General features: G+C 51.1%; 1 protein-coding gene across 2 annotated transcripts in view; it reads left to right on the forward strand.

Annotated features, from left to right (window-relative positions):
* Window positions 1-272: 272 nt before the first annotated feature.
* The window catches only part of SCUBE3 (signal peptide, CUB domain and EGF like domain containing 3), a 34,445-nt gene continuing 22,050 nt past the window's right edge, over window positions 273-12,667 (forward strand). For both annotated transcript variants that reach the window (XM_065884682.1, XM_065884683.1), the window contains exon 1: window positions 273-357. In XM_065884682.1, the coding sequence (XP_065740754.1) occupies window positions 273-357 (85 nt within the window). The remainder of the gene's footprint in view (window positions 358-12,667) is intronic.

A 12,667-nucleotide genomic window follows, 5' to 3' on the forward strand; every position in this document is an offset into this window, starting at 1 on the left:
GGGGGCTCCCCTCCGTCAGCGGCGCCGGGCGCCCCCAGCCTCGTCCCGCTCTCCGCCTCGCTCTCCCCGGCGTCGGGCCGGGAGAAGCCGGCAGCATCGGGAGCCTCTCGCCAAGGGCGCCGCGGTCCGCGGTCCGCGCCCGCACTCCCCGGCCCGGCCCCGGCGGGGCACCCCCTCCCCTTCCCCCTCCGGCGCGAGGGGGCCCTGCCCGCTTCCGCCCTCCCCGGGCCGCGAGACCGGCTCCGGCCGCCCGGCCGCCCGTAGCTTCAGCCATGGGCTCGGGACGCGTGCCCGGGCTCTGCCTGCTAGTCCTGCTGGTCCACGCCCGCGCCGCCCAGCACAGCAAAGCCGTGCAAGGTAAGGAAGGAGGGGCGCGCGGGCGCCGGGCTGCCTGGGCTGCAGGGCCCGAGGGCGGGGGTGCGATTTCCGAGGGGCAGGGCAGGTGCTGGGAGGCGTGCTGCTGTCAGGAGCGGGCACTGTGCACCCGCACTCCTCGGCTGGGGGCCTGACCTCTGGGCGCTGCGCCCCAGGCGAAAGGCTGGAGGAGCCAGGGGCGGTACGGGTGAGTGAGAAGTTTGGGGAGCCGTGGGCAAAAGTGACCACGCATCTCAGAATTCTGCCTGACTTCATTGCCACCCCAGCATCTTCCAAAGACTTCTGGTCCTCCAGAAGTATGAGAGAGAATCTTCTCTCCTCTCAAACATTGTCAGAAAACTTAAGTTCTGGCCTGGACAGACTGAAAGAATGAAAACTTTTTCAGCCATGCTATATTTCTTCCCCTCGCCCCCAGTCTTCAAAGTTAGACAGAAATTTCGAAGTTGTCTTATCAGAAAAATGTTAAACAAAGATAGGATCTTTTAAGGAAAACCAAAGAACCAACTGTCTCCCTCTGGATGGTAGGGGGCTGAAGAAGAGAAGAAAATTTCTGTGACTCTGGCTCCCGGCAAGAATGTCGCATTTCTGCCTGTTTGGGGGGAAATCTCTTTCGTCTTGCATGGCTTTCATTTCTTATCATAATATTTATTTATTAAGGCCTTGGGTTTCCAATTCCATTTAAATCCAGGTCAGAATTGCATTAAAATAACAAAGTAAAATTCCAGGCTGGGGAGCTCTGACAGATCCCTCTAGGAATTAGAGAGAGACAGGGAGGCCCTCCCGCCCCCATCCCTGACCCCAGGCTCATTGCCTGGCCAGTCCCAAGGCTGTGCTGGCAGAAACCAGGCTGGTGGGCTACAGTTCTCTTGGGGACAGACTCCCCTCCCCCTTGACCTCCTGCTGCACCCTTCCCCCATCGAGTCCTCACCCAGGAAGAGATTTATATGGACAAAAAGAAAATTCCTCATGCCTCAGCTTTGCCCAGGAGAATATGATTCTGCCTGTTGTCCTAGGGGCTCCTTGAAGCCAAGTTGGGGTGTGGAGGTGGCTGGGCCACCAGGGAAAGTTGAACTTGGGAGTTGGGGAAGTCTGAGTCTCTGGCAGTCAGGTCGCTTGTGTCCTGGAGCCTGAGCACTTGGCTCGTAAGCCGCTCTGTGTCCTGGATGGGCTCCCACTCTCTTAAAAGGAAGGTGCTATATCAGTGCCATCCTCTTCTCCCCAAGCACTGCCTCTTCAACTACCCCCTTCCTCCTCCAGCCTGTCCTTTAACAGAACCCAAACACTAGAGACCCTTGGCTGTCAAATACCAGACCTCACCCCCACCCCTTCCAACCCCAAACTGCCTCTTCTCTAGTCCTGGTTCCAGACAGCCCACTACCACTGCCACCCCCAGGCTGGGAGTAGCCCCTCTCCCACTGTGGATTTGCTTGTGTTTTCATAAACAAAGGTGGTTTTTGTAGTGCATGCTGACTTACTCATAACATGGAATTAGCTAGGGAGTTTAGTCTGAAGGAAGGAACAGATTTCATGCAGTAATCTAGAGACGAGATAAGGGCCTCTTTTAAGTTGAAGCCAGTGTCTGTAGTGGCCTAGTGAGGCTGGGGCCAAAAGGAGGAGCAAGCAGTATATTCAGGGGGGGTTTGTGGGGCAGATGGAGACTCCAAGAAGGGACAGGTGCCATCAAGCCAAGGCTTTCAAGCCTGAGAGATCAACCTATCCTTCAGGGACAGAGGGACTCAGAATCTCTCGGAGGTACTTCAGGGCTCCCTCTTGCATTTCATCCTGCTGCTGCTGTGGGAAATGCAGCCAGAGCGGAGGCCCTGCCCTCAAGGAGCTTACAGACTATAGTTTTGCCCACTGCTTATCTCACATTCGAGCCACACTTGCTCTGCCTGGGCTGCAGTTAGCTTCACGTCTTCCTTCCTTCTGATCCCTGAGTCTAGCTGGGCGTAGATTCCAAGCCTGTCGTTTCAGCTACCTTTAACCCTACTATTCAGGAAATTTATCAACCTGGTCTTCTAGAGTTGCCTCACAACAGGTTTGCTGGTATATGGGGACATCTGTGGTCCCAAATCTACAGGCCAATGTTGCAGGAAGGACAAGTATTGACCGGGCAGGGCAGCCTTACCCATAGACGGTGCTGTGGACATTCCTTGCTCTCAGACATATCTCCAAGGTATCACCAGTGCCAGAAGGTGTGCTTTGAATGCCACATGCTTTTAAATGAAGCTCTAGCAAGTCTTTAAAATACAAATAACCTTGGCAAGTATCTTGCCAAGAGTTACTATAGCACTGGGTATATCTGAGCCTCTGTCCCTTTTCTCCAGAGATTCACCAGGGGAGAACCAAAGTGGTGTGGAATGGAGAGGAGGGGAGGGACACAGAAGGGAACCCTGAGTATGCAGGTGTGTGTATGTGTGTGTGTGTGTGTGTGTGTGAGGTTTACCATGATCACCCACAGGTGACATAGCTGGTGTATGTCTCTGTTGTGAGTTAGTTGTTAAGCATGTATACAGATGTTTTGGTGTCTTTGAGAACTGTGTGTGTGACTGGGAATGAGTGAGCATGAGGGTACATGATTTTGAGTGTTTTTCAAGTGCCTGTCTGTGTATTTTAAAGTAGACAGACTGGATAACCAGGATAATTGTTAACTTAAAAGCATTAATTTGCTTTGTTTTTTTTGAGGGGGGGCTGGTGGTGTGCAGCAGTGGTTAAAAAGACCTAATCCTTGCATGGGGCTCAGGTTACAGCTGAATGAAAAGGTCTCCTGGCCTCCTGGGGAAAACTTGTCCCCAGGGCCGGCTGGGAGAGCCAGCCTGGCCATTTAGTTTACCTGGTTGTTTCCTCTCCTCATTAGGGATAGAATTTTGATAACGTCGTATATTTAGAGTTTCCAAGTAACACCATCCCTGGGACTGGGCGCTCATCTGGCAGCAGACAGTGTCTCTCTGTCTCGATGCGTCTCTCCGGGTCTCTGTCTGGGTGTATGTGTGTGTCTCTTTCTCTTTCCCCCACGCCTCTCTTCCTCTTTAATGTGGCTGTTTCCTCTCCTCCCCGCTTCCCTGGGCTCCTGTGGCCGGCTCTTACAGTGAGGGGACTGTTCCTCCTAGCCCCTCCCTCCAAAATATGAAATGAAAACCATAACGGTGTCAGCGGGTGAGGGTGGCCCCGTGGGCAGCCGGCTATTGCCCGTGCCCCATCCAGGCCACACTGGGGAGAGAGAGGGAGAGGCAGCCTCCACTCTTGGAGCCTGATCTTCCCTTTAAGCCTGACCCCCACCCCTCATTTTTCCAGAAGGGTGGAGAGGTGGGGGTGGACTGCTTAGAAATTCCTCAGGAATCCCTTTGACCTCTCTTCTCTCAGTGACATGTCCTCTAAGGGGGTGGGGAAAGCCTGGAGCCAGGGGAGAACTTTTCCCCTTCTCACCCTTCATCTCCCGAGTCTCTGCAGGGTGGAATGAGAGAGAGGGGACTAGAAGACACCGAGGCCAGAATTACTACAGGCAGAGAACGAAGAAAGTTATCAGCACCCCTAAATGAGACTGTTCCCTGAAACCTTCAGGAATCCGAGCACATGAGAACCGGTTTGAGATGTAAGCGGCTGGGACCTGTTGTAAAAGGAGCCAGCCCTGGGTGTGAGTTTGGGAATGCGCGGTGTGCACTCACTGGGGCGTGTGAGCGTGCGTGTGCATGACTCAGGGTGTGTGAGTGTGTGTCTGTGCTCTGGTGAGAGGGAAAAGGAAGCAGGCAACGTGCATTTTGTTTTCATTGGAGAAGTAAAGAAGTGGAATGGCTAGGTCCTGAGCCTTGAACTGAGCATGGGGGAAGGGAATGGATGGCTTCAGACCGTCTTGAGAAGATGGAGGTAAAGAGCTTGCTGCCTGAACTAACCCCAGTCCCTACCCCCGGCTCTGGTCCCTGCGTGTCAGGGTGTGGGCCTCCTTTGACGTCCCATACCCCTAGCACATGACCACTTATAAGAAAGAGTCCCTGTCAGGGCTGGAAACTGCAGAGTTACTCTGAGGCTGGCAGTACCCACAAGAGGCCCAGACCTGGGGACAGCTTCTTCAGGCTCAGTTATTAGACAGGAGTCTGGAAACAGAGGGACTGCCGGTCCTTGGGGGGAAAAGTGATACAACTGCCAACCCAGGGATGTTTGAGGGGTAGAGGAGCTAGCTGCCTGCACTAAGTGGGAACGTGGACCCTCCCCTCCTCGTCCCCTTTGGCCCCTCTGTCACCAGACTGGCCACTCTCTTCTTTTCATGCCCACATACTGCTAGCCCCAAATGGCACAGGGTGGGAAGTATGGTAGGTACCAGTGGCTTTAGGTAAATGCAGAGCCCGAGGGTTGGGGCCTCTGAGGACATAACTGAAATTCTCTTCCTCACTTACGAAATGGACGAGAGTATCAGTAGGGTCCCTTTCAGCTCTGAGATTATGCATCTCTTCAAAATCCTTCCAGCTGAAGGTGGAAGACACTATAGCAAGCCCCAGTCCTGCAGCTGGGGCTCCCCAGGCTTCTCGCCTGAATCTCATGCCTTTTTCTCCCTGGGCCCTGCTTCACTCTCTCCTGCCCGAGTCTACGTCATGTGGCTACTCTTCTTTTCTTCACCCCCACCCCCACTTTCCTGGGGCCTCACATACCTGATAGCTCTTACCGTGTCCTTAAGTGGGGTATTTCCCCCTGGAAACAGCCCCTGCAGGACACGTGTGTGTTTTTGTGTGTGCGAATGTACGTGTACCCAACTGCATTGGGAAGTAGAGCTGAAATGTTTGTGTCCTGGGAACTGAGTACTCTCTGGGCAAGGCCCCAGGGCCCCAGTTCTTGCCCCACACCATATAGTCTCAGTTTCCAAGACTAGCTCTCTCTGTTGTGCTCCAACCTAGACATCTCCCCTTTTCAGACCAAGGCACCGTCTTGTAGTTGCCATTGGATTTTGCAATTTGGCCCTACAGGCAGAATGATGCCCCTTAAATAGGGTGCTGTGGCCCTCACTCTTACCTATGGTTTCCCTGTGGCTAGAACCATAGCCCTAGAGATCTGTGGGGTTTGGATGTCAGATCCTCAGGCCAGGGGCTATCTGCCTCTGGTCACTGATGGTAACAGCTGAGGACAGACCTGGGCAGGAGCTGCTGGGCTGGAGAGAAGATCCAGAATAAGGAAACAGATCTAAGGAATCCCTCGGAGAGGGTGGAGTGTCAGGATATGTGGGCTTGGGGGGAGCTGGGAGAAGGGGGGCGCTTAAAGGGTAGACCCTGGGGAGCAGGTTTACAGAGAGGACGTTTTTACAAGTTTCTAATTATATTTATTTGGAGTTTTCCTCTGGCGGTTTGAAGCTGTTAACAGCAGGAACCTGTATCCCTGGTGTTTGTTTTTGTTTCTAACCAGCTGCTTCGCCCAGCCTAGTGAATCCAAGGGCAGGAGACACCTGCCCGCTGCTGCACTGCCCACCCCTTCCTCACTGGAACTCTGTCTGCTCCCACCATGGTGCAACCACCCTCCTTCGCTGCCCACACACAGCCCTGCCCTCCTCCCTGCTGCCCCCATGCCCAAAGCCTGGGAGCATCTGTATGCCTACTGCTGACTTACTCCCAGGAACATCCGAATGTCAGTTCCAGGCCATTCCGTGGTTCCACAGTGGATGCTTGCTTCATGCGGAACTAAGTGCTGAGTCGGGGTGGGGATGGGCGGGGGGCGCGATGACAGCCAAGGCATGATTCCTCCGTCATACGTTTATAAAAGACATTGTATACTGAGAGAGCACCAGACTGGGAGTCAGAAAACCTGTGTCCTGGCTGTGCACCAGCTGTTTTCTCTTTCCCAAGATGCTGTCTCTGGGCGTGTCCCTCATCGATTCAGTGAGAGACAGGACTGTTTGAGAACCACATGAAATGGCCTACATGAAAGAACTTTGCGTGCTTGATGGAATTATACATTATCTGACATCATCACTGTTTATCTTGTTATTTTTTCCCATCAATTTGGAGAGAGAAGACTGATCATCATGAAAAGGGAATGTACCTCAGCCCACGGACTGACTCCCTCTCCGGTATTCTGTTCTTTCCTCCCCACGGCCACTACCCTCTACCCTACTCATCCTCTAAACACCTCTGACTCAGGGTTGTTGGTTTAGTCCACACTGAAAGGGAGAAAATTCTTGTCCATTTAGGGGTACGTTCAAATAAGCAAGGAGCTGGATTAGGAATAAGATAGGACACTGTCAAGTTCAGCCCTGCACCTCTCCAGCCACCAAGCACCAACTGCTTTTCCTGGCTCTTCAGTTGAGCAGGCTAAGCTTGTAGGAGAGGGAAGCGTACTTCTTTAAAAGGAACAAAATACTCTGTCTCCTCTCCTTAGGGTCGTCTGTGTGGTTTCCTGGACTCTCTCCAAGCCTGTTCATCCCTGACTAGGCTTTGTCCAGGCTGAGGATGGGCCCAGGCTCCAGCTGAGGTCACAGCCCAGTTCCAAATTGGGAAGACAGCCTGAGAAGCCAGAGCTGGGATGCCAGGCTCCAGCATGTGCACATACGGGTACCTGCAGATACGCACATATGCAGGTACACGTACGTGCACACACTGCAGGTGAGGGTGTCATGGCCAAAACCTGAGCTGGTTCTACTCTGGATGTTACTTGGATGGGGGAGGCAACATGGAAGAAAGGAGAGGGGAACTGACCAGGAGCAGCAATGGAACGTTGGCCCCTGGTGCCCTGTCGTGAAGGTGTTAGCACTGAGGCTGGGGGACGTCTATCTGACAAGGATACTCTGAAGAGATGCCTGAGTAGTCCCAAATAGCATCTGAAGACCCTGAGGACCTGCGTATTCTATGGGATTCCCTCTTATACTAGATTTGTTGGTCCCATCTCTTCTGGCTTCAGCATGACCAAATAGAAGCCTTTAAGTGGGTATCTTACCATCTCTGAGTTACCAGTCTCCCTACCCTTAACTTAAAACTAAATTTCTTGGGACTGTCTTCTACCCAGAACAGTTGTGGGGTTACAGGAGAGAAAAGAAGCTTTTTCTCTGCAGTAACACAGAACAGAAAGGATGCCACAGTATGGACCTCATCCACTCACCCACCAACCCATCCATCTATCCATGCATCCGTCCATGCATCTGTTTAGCAAATATTTACTAAATGCTTTTAATATATTAGTCTGTCTTGATGAACTGGTTTGCAAGGCAGAAATAGAGACACAGATAGAGAACAAACGTATAGACACCAAGGGGGGAAGCGCAGGGACGGGGCGGGGCGTGTGTGGGATGAACTGGGAGATTGGGATTGACATATATACACTAATATGTATAAAATAGATAACTAATAAGAACCTGCTGTATAGCACAAGGAATTCCACTTCTCTGTACAGTAGAAACTAACACAACATTGTAAAACAAGTATACCCCAATTAAAAAAAAATGTATACATATATATACATATATATTAGTCTGTCTTGTTCGCTGATGAATGCCCAGCGCCTAGCACAGTGCTTGGCATGTTGAAAATGCTCAATAACTGTTTGTTGAATGAATATGCTCAACTCTATTCTAGCTGCTGTACAGGTTTCAAAGATTCAGAAGCCACGGCCTCAGGGAGCTCAGAGCTTCCATAGGAAGAAAATACACAGGAACCAAAAGTTAAATAATGGTGTAAGGTAGCATGTAAGAGGCATCGCAAGATGGCGATTGGTCAGAGGATGAGAGAACCTGACAGTAAATGCCTTCAGAGTTAAAGAGAAAGAGTAAATTAGAGAAAGCTGCACCAGTCAAAGGTAGCTTCCCAGCAGTGGCACCTACACTCGGTCCTCAATGATGCGTGAGGCATTTCAAGAGAGAAAAATAGAGGAATGAGGTAGACACAGCAAACATCCTGGGCTATCCTGGCTGGGCAAGAAGGATGCCACAGCCATGTGGGCACATGAGGACACCAAGCAAGCTCCTTTGGACCTTTGCAATGGGCCCAGCAAATTTGTCCACAACTACCCCCAGCCCCTCTGAGTAGTAAGGTGACAACTGTAGTAACATAAAGATGGGGTAGACTCTACCTACGGGCATCTGCTTCTCTGCAGCCTGCATTCCTGCTCATTTGCCCTGGTTATTCCAGAGCTGGACCTGGGCAAAATTTTGAAGCAGATAAAGTGTTTATTTGGGGGTCCTCCTGCTTCCGTTTTAGGGTACACTTCCCCATCCTCAGAAGGGAATCTTAATGCTTAAGCCTGTGTTGTAATAATCCACCTTTTCTAGTCTGTCCTCTAACCCTCATATCCCCCACCTCATCCCACCCCTCCTCCCTGTTTAGCAGAATTTATGCAGTGCTCTGTTAGGTGCTGAAGCAAATCCAGAAGAAACGTCAGATGGTGCGGGGAAAAGCTGCTGCCGTTACAGACCTGTGCATTCATGCCAGGAGAAGGTGAGGCAGGGAGGTCTTGGCTCGTCTGTGGTGTCTTTGCAGCCACCACTCTCCCCTGATTCAGCTTGTGATCCAGGCCAGTGCCTGGGGTGGGGGAAAGGGCACAAAAGGACAGCCTTTCCAGAGGATTGTGGAGGGCAGCTTTTTGGTTCCCAACTGGCCTCTCACCCACTGCACCTGCTGCTTGGGCAGTTCCCAGCATGGGCAGAGTAGGCAGTGACACAGATACCTTTAAGGATATGTCTCCCCCAAATTCCCTGTACCATCACGTGCTCCCCTAGTGCCGCATCTCCCCACATCAGGCCTCAAATGGGGCTTTGTTAAGGGGAAGGGGAGAGGGGTTCAGAAAGGATACTGGGGAGAAGGTTGGAGAGAAGGAATAAAATAACGACCTTTATTGAGCATTTACGGTATGCCTGCACTGCAGTGCTAAGTACTTGATAAGTATTAACTCATTTGACACTCATGGTGGCCCCATGAGGAGGTGCTGTTATCATTATTCCCATCTACAGAGGAAGGAGCCGGCAAGTTCAGAGGCTGGCCCAGGACCACAAGGACATGCATGCAGCTGGCATTTGAACAGACACAATATCACTCCAGAACCCGTTTTCCCAAACATTCTGTCATGTTGTTGCCCCTGGTCTCTTCCCAGCTTGGGCAAATAGTCTATCACATTATCTGAGTTGGGAAAGGAAGACAGAGAGCAGTCCAGACTCACGCTAGAGATCCTGATGCAGCTGGTCTAAGAGAGTGCCCAGACAGTCAGCCACATTTTATTTATTTATTTATGGCTGTGTTGGGTCTGCGCGTGGGCTTTCTCTAGTTGTGGTGAGCGGGGGCCACTCTTCATTGCGGTGCGTGGGCTTCTCGTGGTGGCTTCTCTTGCTGCGGAGCAGGGGCTCTAGGCGCATGGGCTTCAGTAGTTGTGTCTCGCGGGCTCTAGAGCGCAGGCTCAGTAGTTGTGGCGCACAGACTTGGTTGCTCCGCGGCATGTGGGATCTTCCCGGACCAGGGCTTGAACCCGTGTCCCCTGCATTGGCAGGCGGATTCTTAACCACTGTGCCACCAGGGAAGTCCCCAGACAGTCACATTTTTTAAAAGGTCCCCTGGGAATCCCAGGGTGCAGCCACTGGTCTAAACCAATTCCTGCCCAACAGTATCACCTGGTTTGTTAGGCCAGCTAGTAAACACCTGCACCCTGAGAGAATGAACTAAGATGAGACCGTGCCCATGGGTGTTGAAGGGATCCCTGCATGGACAAATTGGGGGTGGACATATGTGGGGGGAGCTCTGAAAGAACTGGCAAAAGGAGACACTGCATATAATTTGGGGCCCTACTTCTGAGCTCTGTTTTAGGCTTGTTCTGCTTCAAAAGATTCCATCCAAGTAATAATTCCATCCTCAGTGAGTGACCAGCCAAGTGAGGAAAGCTGCACATGCCACACAAGATGGCTTTAAAGTATTAGCGGAGCAACTCAGTAATAGCTGCAAATGAGCTGAGGCAAACTGAGTCCCCTAGGACCTGGAACTTTCCAGGAATAGGGCTACCAGGAAGACAATTTTTGAGCCAGTTTTGGGAAGCTGGGAACAGTGTGGCTACAAGAAAAAAGAAAGGACTGCATTTCAAATGTGAAGAATGAGATGTGTGAATGTGTGAAAAGGGGTAGGAATGGTTTAAGTGTTGGAGAGGGATAAGTATTGTGAGCAGGGAATGAGGGCGAGGGATAAGATGGCAGGAAAAGCCCAACTGCCTGAAGGGTCTAAAGGTTCTGCCAGGAAGCCCGGGTTTGCTGCAGTCAGCATAAGGATCCACTCTGTAGTACTGGTGAGCATTGAATCAGAGGCAAACGGAAGAACTCGGAGCCCAGCCTGATGTAGACTGTTGTAAAGCCCCAGCTGATTTCAGAGACAAGCATGTACCTCTGAGATGGCCCTAGAGGAGGAGCTTCCAGATGAGTTTCCAAGTTGTCCTGGCTGCTGGGGAAGGGATGGAGAGACACAGAAGGGGAAGGGATGGAGAGACACAGGAGGGGAAGGGATGGAGAGACACAGGAGGGGAAGGGATGGAGAGACACAGGAGGGGAAGGGATGGAGAGACACAGGAGGGGAAGGGATGGAGAGACACAGGAGGGGAAGGGATGGAGAGACACAGGAGGGGAAGAGGGCTCAAAGCAGGATGAACATGGTGATTTTTAGCACTGGCATTGCCCAGTGCTCTGTACCTGCCTCTAAGACTCACAAGGGTTACCACAGGGAAGGGGGTGATCGTCCAGTCCCCTTGCCTCCGGGGGCCCCAAAAAGAACATCTAAAACTTTGGATTCCATTCAAAGATTAGAATTAGTTGTTAAAAGATATTTTCCCCAACATGGAGGGCATGTGCAAATGTGGGGACAGAGGATAAGGACTTGGACCTCAGAGTGCCTGGTCTTTCTTCATGCATTTAACCACACTTGAAATGTCCTTTCCCCTTCTAACTGTCTAATGGTTACCCAACTTCCAAAACTCAAACTTGAATCCCACTCCTCAGGGAGTTTTTTTGGTCCACTCGGGCCCAGGGTATCTCTTATTCAGAACTTGTAAAGCAGTGCTGTCCAGTAGAACATCCTGTGATGTTGGAAGTGTTCCACACCTGTGCTATCCACTGTGGTAGCCGTTAGCCACGTATGGCTGTTGAGCACTTGGCCTGTGGCCAGGACAACTAAAGAACTGAATTTTAAAGTAATTTAAATTTAAATAGCCACATGTGCCTAGTGGCTACCATCTTAGCACAGTCATAGAGCACCTGTTATCTGAATCAGTGATTTAATTATTATCATCTCAAGCTTCTGATACTTTATTAGGTACTTTACACAAATTATCTCATCAGCTGTTCACAGCCTCTCATGAGAAGGGATTATCGTCCCCATTTTAAAGAGGAACAAATAAGAGAATCAGAAAACACGCCCTAGAGAGTGGTAGGGCTGGATTTGAACCTGGGACTGGCTGATTATTGTCTTTCTACAATAGGACGTTTCTTAGTACCATTTTCTCTTCATCAGTTGGACAAACTGATTCTCCATGCAGTGTCTTTTTTTTTTTTTTTTTTTTTTGCGGTACGCGGGCCTCTCACTGTTGTGGCCTCTCCCGTTGCGGAGCACAGGCTCCGGATGCGCAGCTTCAGCGGCCATGGCTCACGGGCCTAGCTGCTCCGTGGCATGTGGGATCTTCCCGGACCGGGGCACGAACCCGTGTCCCCTGCATCGGCAGGCGGACTCTTAACCACTGCGCCACCAGGGAAGCCCCATGCAGCCTCTTACTATCTACACAGGTCCCTCTTGCCCTGTCTCATTAACTAGAATTCTATACCCCCTCTTCTCCATCCATTCACTTTGGGATGACTTCCTAGGGTGAGCTAGCAGGCAGATACCATGACTGCAGAGCCTGAGGGAGGTGGAGAATAAGTGTGAATTACAGCAATTAGATCACTGGGCGTGGTGGACTGCTGCAGAGGGGTCAAAGAGTTGGAGGGGTAGAGTGCAGAGCCGAATAGAAGCCCAGAAGATTTGAGGCAGGTGTTTGGGGGCACTCTTCCAAATTTCAGTTCCCTTTTTAGCCCCAGGAAGCCTTAGTCCTACCCCGGAAGTTCTTGACATCAAAAAGAAAAGAACAGTTAACTGTTTCAAGCTAGGACTCATGGGTGTCTATAAATTGGAGCATTACTGATCCACTCATTCATTCATTCAATAAAAAATATATCAAGCACCTTAAGGATTTGGATTCAATAGGTCAGCAGTCAGGCCTAAGAATCTGCATTTTAACAAAAACCAAGCAATTCTGTGACCCATAGATCACACTTGGAAGTTATGATCTTGATTTCAAATCCCATTTCTTTACTTGCAGTTTGCTA

The sequence above is a fragment of the Phocoena phocoena genome, chromosome 10 (assembly GCF_963924675.1).
Source record: "Phocoena phocoena chromosome 10, mPhoPho1.1, whole genome shotgun sequence".
Lineage (NCBI taxonomy): Eukaryota > Metazoa > Chordata > Mammalia > Artiodactyla > Phocoenidae > Phocoena > Phocoena phocoena.